Source organism: Leptodactylus fuscus, chromosome 7 (assembly GCF_031893055.1).
Source record: "Leptodactylus fuscus isolate aLepFus1 chromosome 7, aLepFus1.hap2, whole genome shotgun sequence".
Classification (NCBI taxonomy): Eukaryota; Metazoa; Chordata; class Amphibia; order Anura; family Leptodactylidae; genus Leptodactylus; species Leptodactylus fuscus.
In genome coordinates, this window is record NC_134271.1 from 111,939,496 (window position 1) to 111,962,353 (window position 22,858).

Sequence of the window (22,858 nt, forward strand, 5' to 3'; positions counted from 1 at the left end):
ATAGGGAGACATATTAAACTCAGTTTTGCAGCAATCTTGGCAAAATGTGCTTCAAATGAATGAAATGTCACGTAATAAAGTTGGTGCATCCATAAGTCTAACGCGTCACTCCTGAAATGTCACTCCACTTCCTATGGCACCTAGAAAGCGATGCAAAACATTTTTGCACAAATGAGCTCAGAAAATCTATTTTACGATTTTTATTTTATTTTTTTAAATAACACACCAGTGTATGGAGTCTTCTGCTTCCGACTCTTAGCGTTAGCGTCTGCTGAATACAGCCAATTGATGGGGATGCTGGGTGTCTGACCCCAACAATCTGTTATTGCTGACCTATTCTAATGATATTTGTGACACCGAAAACCCCTTTGGTTTTGAAAACAAAGTTTTGACAATGCAGTTTTTTTATTTTTTTTATTTCCTGCAACGTGTGGATAGGATCAGCCAGAATCCCATTCCTTTTGCAGCTGGTGGTAAAATGTAGTGTTTTTGCAAAGTGGAGTTTCAGCCTTGAAGGGTTACATGGTTCTGACAGCTTTATCTCTGATGTCATTAGGGCACGACACTGTTCAGAGAAGAAACAAATTTTAGGGGGACAGGGCCCAGGGGTTATGGAACTGGGCTTTAAAGCATAGCTGTTCAGTACATGGTTCATTTATTCATCAGATAAAGTACACCATCTCATTGTTGGTACCATATTTTGTTAAGCACCCTTCAGATCCTTGCCATGATTATGAGTAGCTGCCAGTGAATTGTCTAATATACACAAGGTATTCTGTTCACTTCTAGTTGTAGAAGTATATGACTAATGAGATATTTGCTCTCTTTATTGTAGCCACTGGGTACATGGAAGTCACCCTTGGGAGCCAGATGATCTCCAGTAACACAAGTTCTGTTTAGCACTTCCAGCACCAAGTGCAATGAGTGGGGGAGGGGAGCAACCGGATATCCTCAACGTGGGAGTCCTGGTTAAAGAAAGATGGAAAGTGGTAAGTAAATTGCACATTAAACTTTTTACATCTGTAACCATGTCTTGTGCTGTTACATTACATATCCACAAGACTCCTGACTTGAACTGATCAAGGAAATTTCCTTTTAGGCAGAGGCTCCACGTTGGGTAAAAGTAGGTTTTTGGTTTTTTTGTTTGTTTTTTGCAGTTTTTTGAGCCAAAACCAGGAGTGGATTGAGCAGAAGGTAGACTTCCTAAGAATGTCCTTTAGAGTTCACATTCCTTTTACAGCCATTGTTGGCTTTGGCTCAAAAAACCACAACAAAAAAAAACTGCTTTTCCGCAATGTGGGGCCTCAGCCTTAAACACACTGTCCTATGAACAACATTTATGTCTATTATCCACAGGATTAGGAATAAGTGTATGATCGCTGCGAGTACCACAAGTTCCAACATCATGAAAATGATTCCATTTCCATGGGGCTGATCACTGGATGTCCCAGCAAGGGTTCCTATTTACCACCCCCCTATCTGAATAGAATGGCAGACACGCCACTTTAGTTAACTCTATAGGACTGCTGAAAGTGACAAAGTTGAGTGCTTGGCTGCTGACATCATTCCTAAATTCTTTGACTGGAGCAGCTGGAGACTTGGTATCCATGTGTTTGCTGTGGATAGAGGATAAGTGCTTGTGGGACAACCCATTTAATACCCTGTATCACTTACAGTTTTTGAGTTGAGCCCATCCCTATCACTCTTTGTTAGCTGAGATGACGCAGTTGTCATTATTGGTGGCAGCTGTATGAGGATCCCGCCATTACATGAAGATACAGCCATGGTGCACCTCCATGAAAGCTATCACTAATCCAAGTAATCCACACACTTGGCAACAAGTCATGTGCTGCTTTACTTTTCTAACTTGTCATTGATAAATAGTATTTAGTAATGTATAGTACATGTTCCATACACTCATTTCAACATCTGTCAACACAGGCTTCCTTGCTATTATTTGTCTTCTCCTCTAAATGTCAATGGCTTCACTGGTTAAATGACTGGATGTTCCACAAGGGTTAACAAACGAATTAGATATCGCCAGACATCTGTGCATTACATCAATGCACAAATTGACTTCAACAGAAGCCATGTAGTGCTGCCCCTGGTGCTGCAGGGCATATAAGACATTACCTTGTACTATTATTGATAATAGCTGATCAACTGGAGAAATCCCTTCCAGTCTCAACAACTGTTTAACTGTTTGTGTTCATGCCGTATGTGATGAGCTTGTCTCAGTGTGGCCACACATGATCTGAAGCAGCAGCTGCACTTGCTCCAGTGTTCCGGATTCTCACGTGTCACAGGAACATTTCATTGTGAGCCCCATTGGGGACAAGGATCAATGCCATTGCTTCTGTCTCTACATTTCTGCAAAATGCAGCGAAATTTGAACTTGTGGATGCTTCGATGTAATATCTGAAAACTCCTTCTGAAGTGCCTTGGCATGTGTTGGCACTATATAAATAACTAGCTGGTACCCGCGACTTCGTCTGCGGTGATTGTAGAAGTGGGTATATACAGGGGTGGGTAAGGTTTTCGTACTGTGTATAAGGTGTGGGATATGAAATGTAACTTTGTATCTTGTTTTTTCTGTAATTCAGAGAATACGTGAGACTTTTGTGTTGAAGTTACTTTGTATTTGAGCTGCTATATATACGGTGTTGTGAGAAACTTTACATAGTGACTTTGGGACAGAAGTATTTGAAGTTAACCCTTTCCCGCCGATGGCATTTTTTTATTTTCGTTTTTGACTCCCCTCCTTCTAAACCCCATAACTTTTTTATTTCTCCGCTCCCAGAGTCATATGAGATCTTAATTTTTCTTGGGACAAATTTTTCTTCATGATGCCGCCATTATTTATTCTATATAATGTACTGGGAAGCAGGGAAAAAATTCTGAATGGGGTGGATTTGACAAAAAAATGCATTTCTGCCACTTTCTTACGGGCTTTGGTTTTATGGCGTTCACTGTGCAACCAAAATGACATGTCCCCTGTATTCTGTATTTCATTACGATTCCGGGGACACCAAATTTATATGGTTTTAGTTACATTTTGACCCCTTAAAAAAATCCAAAACTGTGTTAAAACAATTTTTTTTGAAAAGTCGTCATATTCCGACAGCCGTAACTTTTTTATACATGCGTGTACGGGGATGTATAGGGCGTCTTTTTTGCGGGGTCGGGTGTACTTTGTAGTTCTACCATTTTCGGGAAATGTAATTGCTTTGATCACTTTTTATTCAAATTTTTATCAGAATCAAAACAGTGAAAAAATGGCGGTTTGGCACTTTTGACAATTTTTCCCGCTACGGCGTTTACCGAACAGGAAAAATATTTGTATAGCTTTGTAGAGCGGGCGATTTCGGACGTGGGGATAGCTAACATGTATGTGTTTCACAGTTTTTAACTACTTTTATATGTGTTCTAGGGAAAGGGGGGTGATTTGAATTTTTAATCCTTTTTATTTGTTTTTATATGTTTTTTACTTTTTTTTAAACTTTTTTTTTTGCATTTATTAGACTTCCTAGGGGTATTGACATGGGTGGGCGGTGTCGCGGATTGTCAGAGCGGTGGGGGTCGGCAAACATGGCTGCTCTGGAGCGTTAAAGAGAGCCTCCTGGAGTATCGTTAAGGGGAGGGGCAAAGTGGTAAAGTATATGTATATGTGATTGTGTGGGGTTAGGGGCGAGGCTGCAGAGGGCAATAGGAATTTTGTGGCTTGCTATGGTCCATAGTGTGTGAGATTGCAGAGATGGTGGTGTGAGTTTGGGTTTTGTAGGGGTCCTGGCACAAACGTATGTGTGCTGTTGTGACGAAAAGTAGCCTATTGCGCAATCGGGTGTAGTGACTATGTTTGTGGAAAATTTCAGCCAAATCGGTCGAGCGGGTTTTGCGTGATTGAGGAACAAACATCCAAACATCCAAACATCCAAACATCCAAACATCCAAACATCCAAACATCCAAACATCCAAACATCCAAACCCACAAACATCCAAACTCACAAACTTTCACATTTATAATATTAATAGGATTTGTAGTGAAGAAAAATATTTCCATGGCAGTTCTACAGGACGATAATAATAAATACGGAGAGATAAAACCACATTAAGGCATTTCTATTTAAGCATTTGCCCAAATGCATTGAACTTAAAAATGATTTTTGCATAAATATTTTTTTCTTTATTTAGGTTTAAATGAGCCTATTCTGATCTAATAGCATGCCTTCTTATGTACATCTGTGGCATCTTTTCTTGAAACTTTACACTGATGCCATTTCCCTGTTATAATTGATTCATACACCTTCAGTAAGAATAACTAGTATTACTATTTTCTTTGTCAGTATGGGAATGTTAGGATTAGAGGATCTTACATGACATAAACGCGTTGATACACAGGCTTCCAGTATAGACTGTGTGAGAATACATCCTTTTAATAAGGGTAATGGTATAGCCAGGCAAATTTGGGGTGGGGTTGGAGTCAGAAAAAAAATGTTAGTTACTAAGGGTATGTTTACACTATCATTCTTGGGAACGGTTGCTGTAATCCGTCATGGGATTAGATCAATGGACAGTAATGGTAGTAAAGTAATGGAGACAAAGTCCCCTTGGGCTGTGTTTGTTCCATTGACTATAATGTAAACCACATGATGGACGCTGTCTTCTGTCATGTATGTTTGCTTTCGTAATGGAAGAAAAAGTTGTGCATGCAGTAAGACGTGACGTAAGAAGGAGTCCATCATGATGTTTACATTATAGTCGATGGGAACGGACACAGACTGTCCGGCTTAGGAAAAATAGGGGTGTGAGTCTTTGGCCTAGATTGTCAATATATTTATCCAGTTTCCTGGTAAAACAAAATATTGGACAGAATAAAGCACTAGGAAAAGATACGGTATACCAAGTTGTGGTCTTATGGGAAATACAGATATTTGCTAATGTGCAATGTTAGGACTGGTAAATTCTTCTTTGGAATAGTCCTTTACCACTACGTTTTTTTTACTAAAGCCTCATGTATTACAGTGGTGTAAGAAAATCTATACAAATTGTGTAATGGCAATACGCAAGTCATCCACACCAGAATATATTTTTACCTATCACGGAAATCTTGATGGTGTAGGTTTTGTCAATAATGTAATTCCAAGCATACTAAATAGGTTTGGGTAGAATAAAGTCCACAGTCCTCATAGTATCAGTGATATTAAAGTCAATGCCACTCATAATGGCGGACATCTGTTTTTCTTGAGATAGACCATGGAACCCAAAGGCAACCCGCACAAACAAAATGGGAACTTACAAACTCCATGAAAATGTCCTTGATGATATTCAATGATATGGACAATGCTACTAATGTCAGTGTACGGAGCCATCATGCTTTATGTGCCGTGCTTATCGTATGATCATATGACCCCTCCAGTCATAAAACTGTGGGTGCCACTATTAAAGTCACCATTCAGTATATGTGGTGCATATCCTTACAGAGCTTTTGGGCATATTCTGTATCCACCCATTGCCTATTTTGTGCATATCATTCATAGTACACAGTCCAGTCCCATTAATGTGACCACCTGTCAAAATCCAGAATAACCGGCAGATCGGACCGCTGTGAGACATGCAGGAAGAGAGGGGATGTTGTGATGATGTTTGCTGTGATGTTGAGCCATGCTGACTCCAGTGCCGTGACCAGCTGCGCTAGGTTGTGCGGTTGAGCATCCATGGCGCCAACAACCCGATCGAGGTGGTCCCACAGATTCTCGATTGTGTTCAAGTCCAGAGAATTTGCTGTCCAAGGGAGTATGGTAAACTCATCCTGGTGCTCCTTGAACCACGTACGTACACTGCGAGCTTTATGACACTTCACATTGTCCTGCTGATAGATGCCATCATCCTGAGGAAAAACATTTCACATGTAGGGGTGAACATGGTCCGCAAGGATAGATGCATACTTGTGTTGGTCCATCGTGCCTTCCAGAATGATGAGTGCACACAGATGGCTGATGACACGTGCCTTCTGCGATTGGTTATTTAACGTTGATGTCAAAAGTAGGCGCTGGTCACATTAATATGACTGGACTGTGTAAGCGCGTGTATGATCCACTATACCATTAAACTAGTGTTGAGCTTGCTTGATGGAGCAAGAACCATATTTTATATTGGTGCCTAGTTGTATAGATGAGTTGTAAATCTGATGTTTTAGCTCTTATGATAAAAGTAATCGTATAAATCCTGACTGGTCATTTCTACGGGTAATAGATAGTATGACGTTATAGTACTGGTGAAGTAAATGATGTCTAAAATTGACATCTGGATATGATAGGGAGAACCTAAAATCATCCGTCTCAAGTCCTTTACATAGATGCTCTTGAGACACCCCGCTCATTTAGCTAGGGAAATGTATGAGAAATGTGTATGTACAGATGGCTCTATTAAAATGAATGGTTCTTGGCAGGAAGCATTTGTCATGGGACCTCGCTAATTGGGTGCCAGAGCCTTTGTAGGGAAAGCTTCCTTCTCCCATTGATTCCTGCTAAATCTAGAAGTTTAGAAGAAGACGCTTCACTACTGAGCAGCAAGCATGGGGGGATTATAATCCATGTTAGTACTAATTGTAGACAACAGCTGCCTTCTTGTTTCCCAAAGCTAATTCTAGGCTCCATGTCTGAAATCATTAGAAAAAAAAAAAAAGTTTTGGAGTTAGCCCGAATTGTATTCACTTTGTAAAACTGTGTTTTTTTTTTTCCACAGTGGCGAAAACTCTGTTTCCGCAACGTGGGGCTTTGGTTTTGACCACAAAATGTCTTAGTTTTTTTTTTTTTTTTTTAAATTTCACTTACTACACTTGTAGCCTTTTTTGGAATTACAGGTTTTCTGGCCCCAGGGCCGATGGGGATTTAAAATGCCGAATGGAAATAAGACTGGTTTGCTATTGAATATGTTGCCATCTGTAGATATGCGAGTGGGCCATTATTATTATTTATTTTTTTTTTTCGTTTTTTTTAAAGGCATCACTTTTAAAGATTTCGTTCACAGTATACTCAAGATAGGGGACAAGTTTCTGATCACTGTTTGGTCCAACCACCGTGATTGCTGTACTGGTCTTCCCATAGAAGTGAATGGAGCCATGGCCATGCCTGTGCACCACTTCTCCATTCTCATGGAATCCTTGAGAACTTGCAGGCCCCCATACTCATTTCTAGAAGTTCGCCTACCAACAGAATAGGGGATAAGTGTCAATCGTGAGATAACCCCACTAACATGTATGTCACATTTGGGACAAAATTGTAATGTGAACGCAGCCTTAGATTAAGGAATCTTATGGTAAACTGTAAAAATATTTTTTTCATTGTGTATTATGTAAGTTTTGCTGCGGTGTAAACCGATTTATTGCAGGCAGTGTTTCCTTTCGGCTGCCATTTGTCCTCAGCTTACCTGTACGTAATGCACTTTATAATATCATTATAACATAACTCACTGTTACCAGACAGCGGCTGTTCTTCAGGGAGTTTCATCTTAAGAGATCATAATTGCTGTTATGAAAGCCGGAATATTCAGCATTTTTCACAAGATTCGATAAAGATTTAATATTCTAAAATGGTGTTTATCTTGGAAAAGCTTTCCCCGGGCACAATATATTCTCTATAGTGTTTGTACATAAAAAATGTGCTTAGAATTCTGCTCACTTTCTCCGTATTATCTCCGTCCCTTTCCCCACATTCACCTCCTACAACCCTGCGTACTCTTCAGAGGAGAAAAAAAGTATATATTTTGGTCCATAACTCTTAATTTTTGTTATTGAACATTTTATTTACAATCGATTATTTTAAAGCCCCCACCTTTTTTTACACGCCACTGAATTTCGTTTTTGCTTATTCGCATATCTGCCATCCTGACTGGATAGCACACAGTTGGTGACTTATTCTTTAGCCAATGGCATTGTGAGACAGGATGGCCTGGATGTCAAATAACTGATGTCCATAAGTTTACATCCATTACTTGAGCTGACTTGGTTGCTATTATTCAGTCCTGTCCCTGACCGATATAGGGCCTGCGCCCGGTCTCCGCTTTTGGGGGTTTCCATCTTCTGTCAATATAAACTGGACAGGAGACGGAAACCCGGCGGTCAGTTTTCAAACCCATTGACTTGAATGGGTTTGCAAAGCAACCACCCGTGAGTGTCTTCCACCTCTCCACGTCGAAACAGTATTTTTTTTTTTTTTTTTAACTGAACACAAAGTTCTGCATGTCCGCCTTTGTGTCCGGTTAATAAAAACCGGTTTCGCTGCGGAGAGGCAGAAGACTGACCGCTAGGTTTCAGTCTCCTGTCCATTTTCTCTCAACGGAAAACATAAACTCAAAAGCGGAGACTGGGCACCGGTGTGAACCCCGCCCATGCTTTAATGATTGGACTGCCCCAGATAATATGCAGAAAATTTGCCAATCCTCAGAAGAAAAGTGATTCTTATTTTTAACAGGACCAAAAAAAAGAAGTGGAATTTAGAAAAATTTTGTGAAGGCATATGGGTTACTGTATCTTTTTGTGAGTTTTTGACAGATTAGTAATCTATTAAAATTAGATGGTAATATCTCTTTTCTTTTCCGCCAGAATATCTAAGATCCTGTTCACACTCTTACGCTAGGTTCACACCTGCGTTGAGCTGTCCGTTCTGTGGTTTCCGTCTTCTGCATGCCAGAAGACGGAAACCACAGACCAGGTCCGGCCGTGAGCGGCGGTGAGCGTTTTATGCTCTCCGCCGCAAAACCGTTTTTTTTAATCCAGACACAGAGTACTGCATGTCCGACTCTGTGTCCGGATTATAAAACCCGGTTTCGCGGCGGAGAGCATATAACACTCACCACCGCTCACGGCCGGACAGCTTTCTCACCCATTCAAATGAATGGGTGAGAGAGACTCCTGCAGGTTTCCGTCTCCTGCCTCTGTTTTAGGCAGGAAACGGAAACTTGCAGAACGGAGTGCCGGGCGCAGATGTGAACGAGCCCTTATTATGTCTTCAACTTTTATTCTGTGAAAAATATGGAAGTCCCAGAAGAGCCCAATTCTGGAAAGTAATTAGTCTTCATTATGAGCTTGTCATGCTCCCACCCCCTCCCCATCATACTGCTGTATACTGTATATATGACTGTTCTATTCCCCATGTGCCCATACACTGATATGGGAGCACAAATGAGCTGACGTGTCCTCTTACACTAAAATGCTTTTGATGAGTCAGGGTCTCCCCATGCCATTCTCGGTGTCCTGTATTCCCATGATGAGTACAGTGGGATGCTTTTTACAGTCTCTTGAGAACACAAAGACAGATGGGGCCACTGACATAAAGGCTCTTGTAGTATGGAAGTGTTCCTGCACCCTTAGGATGGGCTATTCTCACAATCCTAACCATATTTAAAATGATAGACTAATAAAATTTTAACATTTTGCAGAGTTTTAATGGTTTTCTAACCATCTTAGTGGTGACAGTCTGTTCTCTTAATCGGTTGCCAATAGATATGACCATGAATACAGGAACTTTCTATAGTCTCAGATCCAGCCATGATTTCCTTCTTGTGGCCGGGTTATCTTCTCATACATGGAGTGTCCCTGCCTCATAACCAGGCTGATATCAGAGCGGATTTGCCACCAGTGAACATCACACTGGACTAAAGTAGCTTGGAATAGCAGTTCTAACAGCTTGGCTTGTGTTATATCTGGCACCTGATGACTCTATCTTATAGAAGAAATGCGTAGGGATTGTATATGCAGTGGTAGTTATTTAGTACGGAGAGTGCTGGATTTAGGCTGAACCCAAGTGAATTATTTAGGGTGTTGGTCTCTCCCTATTACCCCTGTTAGCGTGGAGTTAGGCCAGTAGCCTCAGGGGAGAGGATGCTTTGCATTGAATTTCATGGTATTACCATTTTATGACTTCAGCCAGAAAGCACACATCCTCACTTTTTTTTTGTGCTGGGTGAGGGAGGGAGTTTAATGGTTTTTGTTTTTTTTTGGTTTTTTTGGTCCTGATTTGTAGTGGATAATACCTACCAAAAGTGGTCTAACCAGTCAGCCATAACCTGAAACCCCCTTACTCGTTTCTACGTGGATTACACATGCATAGAATAGCAGGACCCAAAGATTTACTGCAAAATCTTGCCCTGAGCATTAAGTTGCTTCCGCCATCTTGCCTTATTTCCTTTTTCCAAGTCGAGTGCTGCATACGTACCTGCCTATCCAGAGGACGTAAAGTAAATGTCATTTATCAGGCCATAGTCCTTTGCTTTTGGTCCAGTTTTGACGTTCACGTGCTTATTGTAAAGACTTTGAGGTCAGCATGGGCATTTTGATTAGTCTGGAACTACGCAAACCCACAAATGTCAAGCTGTGATGTACTATGTGTTCTGATAGAGTAGAGTAGATGAGATGAGACGTACCATCAGTCCTTTATAGGTTCTCGCCCTTTATGATCTATTCCTGACTTTGATGTCCATCACTGCATCAGACAACCTGAATGTGTGTCCTTACCCTTACGTGTGCCAATTTTTCCTTCTTAAAGCACATCACCTTCAAGAACCGTCTACTGTCTTGCAGCCTAATATATCCCATCTCCTGGATGGATGCCATTGTAACAAGATAATCCATGTTATTCACTTCACCTGATTCACCTGGTTTTAATGTTAAGGCAGATCAGCATGTATATGTAATGAACAAAAGTCTGTACGGTAACTTGAGGAGGGAATGGGTCATTGCTTCACATAAAAAATTCAGGAGACTAAATTTTCTTTTTTTACCGATTGCTTGCTTGACATTTCTAGAAATAGTCTGCTCGCCTGTGCTTGGTACTTAAAGGAAACCAGTCGCCTCTCTGATCTCTATGAAATAACCAGAGGACATTCTGTCGTTCCTGAAATTGCATTTAAACGTTTAGTATTCTGATTTAATTATTATTCTATAGTCTTGATGCAGAATTTTAGTATATGGCTCAGTCTCTAAGGCTCTATTCAGATGACAGTTTTCACAACAGTGTTGCAGTCCTGTTTATGGTTCCTTCTTCTATTTGAGTCTGTTGGGGGGATCCATGAACCTCCCCTGTCCGCTTATTATGCTTGGCCTGTCCCATCTATTTATACAATTGTCTCGAGTGTCTTGCACAGCCAAATGGCCCAAATAATGTTGACTTAAATTATTGGGACAAATCTAGGACACCATGAAGGTAAGCCTCTAGTGCCATTATAGAAATGATATTTTGGTTGTATAGGTGAATGCTATTGTAGTGGATGATCTCTTTGGGGCCATTCACACAGAAGAATTTGGAGTTGGTCTCAGAGCTCCATCTTGCATTGCTTTTAATATAAGGCAGTGACTGACGTTTCTTTGTTTTAAGCACACTGAAAAAAGTCTCAGATTATATGCATAAAAATCAGATTCACCTTTTTATATAATGATTTGTTAAAAAAAAAAAAAAGGTATACGGTTTGGTAGCTTTTTGTCTGCAGATGGTAATAGTCTTTTTCGTGTCCATGTTCACTAGAATGCACCTTTCACGCGTATTGCATAACAGATCCACCATGTTCAGACATGGCCTAAAGGAGTTGTCCATGTTTTTAAATTGTTAGCCTCTGCTTAAAGGGATTCTATCATTAAAATCGCTTTTTTAACTAAGAACACGTCGGAAAGGCTATTCTTTTCTTACCTTTTATTATTCTGATCCGCGCCGCTGTTCATGAGAAATTGCTTATTTCTTCCATATGTAAATGAGTTTCAGACAGCACAGGGGGCGTCCCCTGTGCTGTCTGAAAACTCTCCAGCAACACCTCCTTCTTCTTCTCCCAACCGCCTCTTCACCGCTTCATTGGCCGCATCTTCATCCGAAAGCTCTGACTGCGCATGTCCGTTGGTCGTTTTCCTGTGGCCTAATGGGTTATTTAAGAAAAATTTTGTAAATTATTTTGTAGGAGATTGTCATTGTTATTCCTCTCTGGTTTTGCATAGTCATAAGATGAATATAGCTTGTAAGTATTTATGCCTAGCCATAGGGAGTTGGGGACAGTTTTTGGTGGACTTGTAGTCAGAAAACTTAGATGCCTCGTTTGTTGCTTATTTACTTTTTTGTGAATTAGCCATTTATGAAGAAGTCTGAGTTGGAGTGGATTAGGAGTCTATTTCAGACTGTGGAGATTGGAGGAATAGAAGTCTGAGTCACCAGTTTGGCCTATTGACTCCAAAGCCCTGGATTCAACTTTGGCCATCATTTAGGAGTTTAGTTATGTATAGTCTGCATAGAAGATGGGTCGTTGTTTTAGATATATTGACTAGACTATAAACAGTGGCGTAACTAGGAATGTCCGGGCCCCATTGTGAACTTTTGACGTGACCCCCCCCCCCCCCGACCGATGCCGAAGACCCTAAACAACCGACCCACACACACACACACACACACACACACACACACACACACACACACACACACACACACACACACACACTTCTGCACTAGTATGACCCATGGTGGCCCCTGCGCACAGTATCATGCCCCATAGTGGCCCCTGCACCCGCAGTATGATGCCCCATAGTGGCCCCTGAACCCATGGTATTATATTCCATTATAGACACCCATGAACGATTATACTCTGGGGTCTTTTCATACCCCAGAGTATAATAATTGGAGATCTGGGGGAATAAAAACCTAAAAAACACTATTGCTTACCTCTCCCTGACTCCGCCGCACTGCCCGCTGATGTCTGCCATCTTCAACGACGTACGGGACGTCATGTCACCTAGGGCCTGCGTCCCCAGTCATGATACAAGTAGGCCTGGAGCCAGGAGAGGTAAGTAAATAGGGCCTGTTACCAGCTGGCCTATTAAAAAAGAAAAGGAAAAAAAAAAAGCGCGGCTGTCACCGGTCCCCCTAATGTCCTGGGCCCTGTGGCAGCTACTACCCTGGTAGTTACACCCCTGACTATGAACCAGCCTTGGTTGTCTGAATGATACAAGATCAGCTCTTAAAAGGATTTTTACTGCTTGTGTTTTTTTTCTTTACAGTATGAAACCTGGAGATTCTGTCCATAATGCATTATGCAAATTGGATGCACTGTTCAACTTTTGATGTTTGTAGTAATTTTTAATACTTTGTCAAATATTCCGTGTTTGTCATTGTTAACATAGAGATTAATTATCCTTCAAAGGGTCTGTGGCTCTTTTTTTCAAGTCTTTTGAACTTGACGTTAGTTTTTTTTTTTTCTTTTTTTTTTCTCTCTCCCTGCTTTGCCTGAACTATGTAATTACTGATAATTCCACTTGTATCGGGTGAGGGAACGCCTTTAAAATAATGGTCATGTTCATCAGCTGAAAATTACAAAGTGATCCTTATCTGTTTTATTATTTTAAGCACCATATTGAAAATATAGTCAATGTACAGATGGCTCCTTATATGGTTATAGATTTAACAAATTAATTAACTTAAACACTTAGGGGTCATTGACCTAGGGATTCTTCATAGGTCAGGTTGTGTCACACAGTATGGAATGGGTTAATATGTACTGTTTTGCGTGAGTATCCATTTAGTGTAGACAGCTACAATACAGTGTATACAATGTTTTGTATGCAGACTGATGCAGAAAGCATTTCAGGTTACATATGTATTTAAGTGTCCTTTAGAATGCGGCCGTCACTTTTTTCCCTTTTCTGACTTCTTATTTTGGTCCAAAAAAAAAATCTGTGAGCGGATTTAACAGAAGGGAAAAACATAAGGGCTTCCTTTTATACTTCCCAGTCTGGACTTTGGCTCAAAAAAGCCCAGCAAAATCTGCACAAAAAAAACAGCTTTTGTGTAATGTCGCGTCTCAGCCTAGCAGTAAAATACATCTTTAGGGCTAGGGTGTTGTGACTGAAACCGCTATAGGAATTCATTAAAATTACACTCCAAACGCAATTTTTTTTTTTTTTTTGTGACTTTGCTCACCCTCAGGCCGGGGCTCCACCATGTGATGTAAATGCCATGGTTTACCTGCCGCAGAAAAAAAACGCAGCATTTTACAGTCCCTGTGTAATGAATAGGATTCTAAGGCTAAGTTTACACGGGGGCCGGCATGGCGTGCGTGTGTGTGAATATGTGTGTGTGTAATATATATATGGATATATATGGATTTATGTATCCTCGCATGAAATGGGGTAAATCCAACCTTAGATGAAGCACAAGACGCAACAGATTCTACGGTTTCATTATTTATCAAAAATGAAGATGAAGTGGAAAATTAGTGTCAGTAAACCTAAATACATCTGATGTACCAAGAGCTTGTAGAATCACCTTTACCAATATCTTAAAGGAAGAATATGCAAATCTGCCTTCCATGATGTAATTAGGAAGACAGTTGCTGCCTCAGTATTGCAAACCAATACAGGGCGCTCACTGGAATGTGCAAGCCTGTCTTATGACAGGATTCCAGTGAAATAACCCAATAATGGCTGCTCCCTTTAGCATCATGCCCGACCTTCCAAGAGGCCTTTGTTTTGCAATGACGCTGGGATTATTACCAGGTATAGTCTCTCAATCGAGGACAGCTGTTTCGATCTACTTGGATCTCTTCAGCCCGATGTAGAGAGGACTATAACCTGGTAGAGGTGAGAGGCTTAGACAGGGTTAGAAAGGGAGCAGCCATTATTGGGTTATTTCACTGGAATCCTGTCATAAGACAGGCTTGCACATTCCAGTGAGCGCCCTCTATTGGTTTGCAATACTGAGGCAGCAAACTGTCTTCCTAATTACATCATGGAAGGCAGATTTGCATATTCTTCCCATAGTTCCTTGCAAAGTGGAGTGCTAAAGGCTTAACAAGTCTCCACACACCTATATGGCAATATCTTAAAGTAATTGTTTTCTGTATGACTTGCTAAGTCTCTTGGATCTTTTTGGGGAATTTTGTCCCACACTTCTTTACAACGTTGCTTCAGTTCATTGAGGTTTGTGGACCTTTGTTTATGTACAGTTCTCTTTAGGTCCTGTCACAGCATTTCATTTGAGCTGTGAACATTGCACTACTGCAACACCTTCCCCTATTGTTGTAGATTTGCTGGTGTGCTTGTAATCCTTGCCATGTTATATGGCTCAGTTTTAGCTTTTCAAGTGCAGAGATCATGGATATGTCAAAGACTGCAAGGTGCCTAGGTCCTCTAGCTGCAGAATAAGCCTAAATTATGGGTTTTTTTCTGCTGATTTCACCAAAGGCGGCACAGGGTATTATGGCTCCACCTTGGTCTGGTCTGTCCAAAGGATATTGTTCCAGATGTCTTGTGTTTTTTCAAATACAACTTTACAAGCTTAAAGGGGTTGTCCCATCACAAGGATCCTATCTATACTGCTTGTTAATGTGAATGTAAGACTTTTCCTAAATACACTGCTTCAGCAAAACTGCTTTGTTTGTCCACTATATCACTTTATTCATTTCTCTGTTGACACAGCCCTTGACTTATCTGGTCATAAATCAAGTGATGTATCTGCTGCTCTCAGGGGGGAGGGAGGAGGGGCTAAGTCCACGGGAGCAAGCCTGGAGGGGGTAGTTTACACTTTGGGGGGAGGGAAGGGGCCACCAATACAGACCCGGCATCCGCTGTAATAGAGAGGTGGATGCCAGGGAGTGTAGACGCCGGCACAGGTGAAGCCAGCAGCGGCAGGAGTGATGCTGATATTCCGGAGGGGAGGGGGGGGCGGAGGAGTGGAATAGCAGCATCGCTCCTGCCGCTGCTGGCTTCACCTGTGCCGGCGTCTACACTCCCCGGCATCCGCCTCTCTATTACAACGGATGCCGGGTCTGTATTACATTGTGAAGGCTGTATGTCCAATGCCTAGTGCATCGGCAGCGCACAAGTAGGGCCAGCAGCATAGAAGCGACGACTTCTCGCCGCTGGCTTTGCATATGTAACCCCGTCCACCAATGACGCAACAAAGCTGGAAGACAGAAAAATTTACTGCAGCGAAGACTAGCGAGTATGCGACGTGGGAATACCCCTTTAAAGGGGTTATCCAGCTTCCAAAGATTATCTGCAAATACATCCACAGCAGTGTTAAATCCTGTTTCCTTGTGCACCTTTTTTTTCTTGGGTTTATTTTAGTTGAGACTCCTTGTATGACTGTTATTTAAGGGCACCGAATCTGTGAAGAAACTACAGTTCCCATGATGCATCTGCCGCTCTCACTCTCTGTGTTTGCTCACCGTGGGGAGGGATAGTGAGCTTCCAAACGAAACATCACCGCATCATGTGACCTCAGATGTTGGAGTTATTTATTACCTGTGCTTTCATTGCAGAAGGGAGGGGTACACGAAGAGTGAGTGCAGACTGATGGATCAGGGAATGTAGTTTGTTTACAGATTCACTGGATGTAAATAACAGTGATACAAGGAGCAGCAAGTAAAATAAAGCCAGGCAAAAGCTGCCAAGGAAACTGTGAGTATTTAACACTGCTGTGGATGTATTTGCAGATTCTTTCTTTAAGCTGGATAACCCCTTTAAGCTGTACAGTCATGTTCTTCTGACAACCCTTCCGAATACGTATTAGTTGTTTACTCTTTTTCTTGTTTTACTGTCATGAACATCTGCACTTAACAATCAGAAGCCTGTAGAGTGGTAGCTGTAGCTCTTGGTGGTTTTGCAATTTTCTGAGCATTGCACATTGACCTTAGGATGAGGACATCCACTCCAGGGAAGAAACTGTCTTGAATGTTTTTCACTTGTGAATAATCTATCTCACTGTAGAACGTTACACTTCAAATTGCTTGGAAATTGCCTTTATAACTCTTTTCAGATTGATAGACAGCAGCAATTGCTTCTAAGGGTGCTATTTTTACTTGCATTAATGCATTAGCTGTTTGTTTACTTGTTTTTCTACACCAGTAAAAATGACTGACACTTTCAGTAAAATTAAAACATGTGTAGTTTCAAGAAGTGCAAGTAAAAATTGGGAAGTGTAGTAACACCCTAAAATAATTGCTGAAATGTTCCAGGCCAGCAAACTGCCAAAACATCTGCTTTTATAGAGGAGGTCACACTTGCTGCTGATCAACTAATCAAAGGCATTTGGCTAAACCGCATTGGGCTGCTACTTGTCCTCTTAAAGTGTCTGTCCAGGATCTGAAGGTATGATGCAATCCACAGAATAGGTCACCAGTATCAGATAGATTAGGATCTGAAACCCAGACCCCATTCCAGTCACCTGTTTCAGCCGCCAGAAGTCATATTCTAGGTATGCAGCCGGATCAGCCATGCTCCTACTCACATGAATAGAAGCGTGGCAGCAGTTCTAGTTGCCACTGTTGTAGTGTACGGAGCTCTGTACAGTGTGGATTCATTATAATCCTTTGCTATTTGTTACTAGATAAGGGTAGCCTTGTACAAAGGCCAGTAGTGCCTGCCCATACTACCTCTTGGGCTAGGGCATTCTGTTACAGTAAACAACCCTTTCCTTTATAGATGTCTAAAATCAATTCAGTGACAACAGTCTTTCTTTATTTCACCATGTATTTGTTTTTCTTGACCGACAGCTAAGAAAAATTGGTGGTGGTGGCTTTGGGGAGATCTACGACGCCCTGGACCTTCTAACAAGGGAGAATGTTGCTCTCAAAGTGGAGTCTGCTCAGCAGCCAAAACAAGTACTAAAAATGGAAGTGGCTGTTCTGAAGAAACTTCAAGGTAAAAATAACCCGTGATCCTCCAGTATTGTCAAGTTTAGATTTGAGCAGCTCTAGAGCAAATAACATTAAATGTGTGCGATTGACTAGATATAAATGCAGTGTGTAGATACCGATCAATTCATGTAGCTGTCCATTGTAGGATCACATTGTTTTGTTTTTTTTTTTGTTTTGTTTTCCTTTTTTTTTTTTTTTTTTTTTTTTTTTTTTTATAAAATTGAGTAAATTAAAGAAAAAAACTATTAATTGTCACCTCCATACATGCCCTCTTTTGGAATGGGACTCTTGTCTAGGGGCAAAAAAAAAATATTTTGAAAACTGTATGATACTTAAATTTATTTATTTATTTATTTTTTTAACAATTTATTGTATTGAAATTTGAAAATAAAACCTATATAAGGGCTAGTTCACACTGGGTTCTGTGTAAACACATTCCGTTGCGGCTTTCCGCTCCATATTAGGCTCAAATGAGTGGACCTAATCTGCATGGTGCTGTCGCGAGGTGGACGCCGTGGCTGAATCACCCGCGGAATCTGCCTGAAGAAAGGGCAGCTCGCTTCTTTTTTTCCGCTAGCGGGAACAAACCGCAAGCAGAAAAAAGAATACTAGCGGTCTACATAGATCTCTATTGTGAGGGGTGGATTTTGAGGTGGAATTTGCCTCAAAATCCGCCCCCTCTTGCCCTAATAAAGTCAGAATTTATGTGATGTTTAAAAAAATAAAATAAAATCAAAACAACAAATTAAGACCTCTTAACAAAGGAGCAGAAAATCAACGACCATACTAAAATAAGATGATAAAATTAAATAAAATCCCAACCCCCTGTTCCCTTACTGTTGCTACCAGCAACAAAAATGAATGTTACACCAGCAAAATACAGTAATTCTTTGTACCGTATTAGCCAGTGGATATGAAATATAAAGATTGAGTTTTCAGTAGTTGATACCTTTTTAATGGCTAAAAAAACGATGGATTGCAGGCTTTGGAGACTAGATCTCTTCATCAGGCATGATATGACATAATTTCTGTAGGCAAGCATACTTATACACAAAAAGGGCAAAGGAATCAAATGACAAGTGATAGAAAGCAGTATGCACACAAATAAGTTAAAAAAAAACAAATTATCAGTTAAAAGGATGGCCCTCTGAGTTTTATGGTCCATTTGATAGGTGATGTGATGCCTAAGTCTTGTAGAAGGACATAAATCCATGCAACAGATTTAACCCCCTCTGTAATGTGTCAAAGGTGGTCATGAGTTTATATTGCCATACTTTTCTGTCACTCTTCAATTTAAAATTCTCCCTTAACACCGAAATCTTCATGTCATTGATAATATTATGATTTTGATTGCAGAAGTGTTTTGGCACATGGAGGTCCATTCTCTGCTCTGTAATTGTGTGACTGTGTGAGTTCATCCTCATCCTAAGTGTCTGCCCTACATAAAGACCCCCTGTAGGACATTTGGTACATATTATTAAATACACTACATTAGGTGTGCTGAAGGTGAAGGTACCTGGGATCTTGTAGTCCTGATTAGAGTTGGGGATCTTTATCTTGTCGGTAGTCAGTATGTGCGGGCATGTTTTGCATTTTTTTCTGTCTGCCTGGAAATATTCCGGTTGTAGTTGGAGGTGACAGTGAGCTCCTAATGATCACATTTCTGAGATTTGGGGGCTGTCTATAGCACAGGAGAGGGAGGCCTGGAAATATCGATTTTTAGACGGGTCTTTTTGCAATAGTGGATGTAGTTTACGTGGGATTCCTCTCAGTATCTTTGGGTGTGGGTTGTATGTGATGACCAGGGGCACCCGATTGTTTTCCTGTTTGGTATTGTATTTTTTTTTTAAAAAGCCCAGAAGGTTTGTATGCCCCTGAAGTCCCACCCAATATACTAAAGTATCCCCTTTTTGTATGTGATACTTTTAGGCATTCTGTAACATACTGTGGCATTCCATACATTATCTGCATGTCACAGATTGCAGGGCTCTACCATATATGGGTGATATATAATACTTTTATTCAGTAACCGGTTGTCGCTCTCATTCATTAGTGTAATATTAAGAGAATTTTTAAGTTCATGAGAAGAGGAAGGGTAGCTCAGAAATGTGGAAATTTACTCTGCTGATCAATTTCAGTGTTTTGGGGAAGTACAAGATGCTTCAGTTTACTTCCAAGATGAAGCTACACTATACAAATGAGTCTAAGGACACCAGCTATTTTGTATGCGCTAAGAATGCATCTTGCATCTCTCCATTTTTCAGGGGATGCTAGCTGCGTTTCCTTGCCCCCACATAGCCATAGGTTCTATACTGTGTACACAAGAAGCTGGAATCATTGCTCATCTGCTGTGTGAGAGCTATAATGACGCAGATTTCATTTCCTATTACCCCTGGGTGTAGAGACATAAATGATACAGATGTAGCTTAGATCCAGCTAGAAGGATTTCAGACAGAGGAAGAAAGATACAGTTTATGATTTCTATTCTTTGTGCACATGTCATAGAATTAACCATAAGAATATTCAGAAGGAATTCACATATAAAGTCACTGGTTTGTAAATACTTCAGTCTGTAATGTTAAAGTCTGCATTATGAAGGCTGGAGGCTTACTAATAATAGGTAGATCTTTTGTGCAAATATTAGTTGTTTTTTTTTTGTTTTTTTTTTATAATTAAAACCTAAAATGGTCTTGGCCTTCGAAATAGATTTCTATCCCATCCTGTCTTTCTGTTGATAAAAAAAAAATAAAAATGTTTATTCCATAGGCAAAAGAGCTATTTAGGGTACTTGTCCCTGACTGTAGTTTCCCCTATCTGTTGGATCGCCCCCTACTCCCTTTTTAATGATGTTAGAGATGAGCGAACACTGTTCAGATCAGCCGATCCGAACAGCACACACCCATAGAAATGAATGGAAACACCTGTGACGCCGGCCGGCCACCAGCAAAGTCAGTGTCACAGGTGCTTCCATTCATTTCTATGGGTGCGTGCTGTTCGGATCGGCTGATCCGAACAGTGTTCGCTCATCTCTATGATCTTTTTGGTCCCATGCCTTTAGGCTTTCCATCCATTTATTATTATGTTACTTAGTATCCTTGTGGTAGAGCCAGGCCCGCTGAAGCTTTTCTATGCTTTTGTGTTTGCCACCCCCAAAACAAACTGACTTGCCTCATGGACTGCAGTTAGCGGTGACTACAAAATATGGTGCTCCGGCAGGTGTGGCAGCACTTTGACACAGAAAGGCATATTCACTGCACCACTAACCAGCCATACATCAGAGTATAAGTGGTTTAGAAGCTGTTTTGGTGGGGGTTCAGTGTACTCTTACTAGTCAGACATTTATATTTCAGTAGATAATAGGAAGTAAAGACCAGAAATTGGAGAGAGTAGTATTAAATTTTCATGTTTGGGTTTTTCTATTATTATTTTAAATATATTTTTTATTTCCTTGGAAAACCCGCTTCAGATTCCTGTCCATTCTACTCAGTGTCAATAAGGATAAGCTCAAGAATCAAACCTTTTACTCCCCTAGCTGTTGTACCATTACTATTTATTGATCGACTCTCAATGATCTTTGGATACATTCTACTTAACTGACTGCTATGACTTAATCCTGGTTCTCTGATCTACCAGCTAAATGTTAAACCTTCATTGTCACATATAATTAAAGAGCTTTCCAATAAGAAAAATCCAATGAGGCTAAGATGTGGCAGGAAAGTGCCATTTTGGGGAATTAAAGGGATTTTCCTTTCTCTAGGATTATATTTAAACTTGGAGCTCAAGGTAACTGTTTTATTGAATACGTTGCTTCATTATCTTCCCCTATTTACCAGGTACTGCTGAATATGTCTCCCCAATGTTTACAGTTCATCGCCCTACAACCTTGTCTTATGACCACCTCCATTATCGAGCTGCAGTGATCCATTCTGGTTTTGAGCCAGCTTTGTTCTCTTCACATTGATGACTAATGAAACCGCTCTGTCATCTCTGCAGAGTGATAAGGGCTAGAGCAGTGCTTGATCAGTGTCTCTGTATAGAAATCCAGAGATAACATTACAACAAGCATAGTCTCATACATCACACAAGTTAAGCATGTCTACTAACTAGTCACTAACTAGGAAGAGGAGACAGGAGAGCAGGTGAAATCCTGAGACTGAAAACCCCCATTTAACATAATCCTCCTCAAAGAGGTTGTCCAGTTATTTTATTTAATGCCTGAACAACCGGGGAATGTGGAAAAAATAATATTAAAAAGTAAAAAATCATACCCTCCCGTCCCCAATGCTCCTCCTGGTGCGTTCTGGTCCTTCTGCTTCACCAGCTTTTAATGGGTCTCTTCCTGAGTTTTGCTGATTGACCTCAGCTGTCATGTGACCGTTGAGGCCAATCGGCAGCCTCCGGAAGAGACCTGTGATGTCACAGGTAGTGACATTGCCTGCCCTTCACTGAGGCCGCTGATTGGCCTCAGTGGTCACATTTGTCTGGGACTTCCGCCATACGTCAGCACAGGAGCGAGAAGATCCGACCATGCATTGAGGCACAGGAGCACTGTGGAAAGGTGAGTAGGAATTTTTTATTTATTTTTTACTGCCCTGGCATATTTAAAATGTTAAATATGTTGTCCATTTTTGCTTGGAAAACTCCTTTAAATGAACTACAACCTGAAGATATCCTAGATCTCTGTCCACACTAGTGAGATGGCTTCCAGTTATATTGGAACTATAGTTAGCTGGAAAATAGGATAAGGGAAAGGGGAAATCACAGGAAACACGGAAACCCAGAAAAATATTCTAATAGTTAATATAATGTCCATATATGTCCTTCATTTGGACCAACTCACGGTTCTGGAGAATGCACTGGGTGCACGGACAAGTTAAATCACCGTCGGCTCGGAGTACTTGATATGAAGAAAATCTGATGTCCAGCAGCCACGTTAAAATTCAAAAAACTTTATTTCATTCCAATTAAAAAAACGTGTGTGTGTGTGTATATATATATATATATATATATATATATATATATATATATATAGTCCTATGAAAAAGTTTGGGCACCCCTATTAATCTTAATCATTTTTAGTTCTAAATATTTTGGTGTTTGCAACAGCCATTTCAGTTTGATATATCTAATAACTGATGGACACAGTAATATTTCAGGATTGAAATGAGGTTTATTGTACTAACAGAAAATG

General features: G+C 40.6%; 1 protein-coding gene across 2 annotated transcripts in view; it reads left to right on the forward strand.

Annotated features, from left to right (window-relative positions):
• Window positions 1-22,858, forward strand: part of TTBK2 (tau tubulin kinase 2) — an 85,147-nt gene that overhangs the window by 13,042 nt on the left and 49,247 nt on the right. For both annotated transcript variants that reach the window (XM_075282816.1, XM_075282817.1), the window contains exons 2-3: window positions 836-989; window positions 17,524-17,671. In XM_075282816.1, the coding sequence (XP_075138917.1) occupies window positions 921-989; window positions 17,524-17,671 (217 nt within the window). In that variant the 5' untranslated portion in view covers window positions 836-920. The remainder of the gene's footprint in view (window positions 1-835; window positions 990-17,523; window positions 17,672-22,858) is intronic.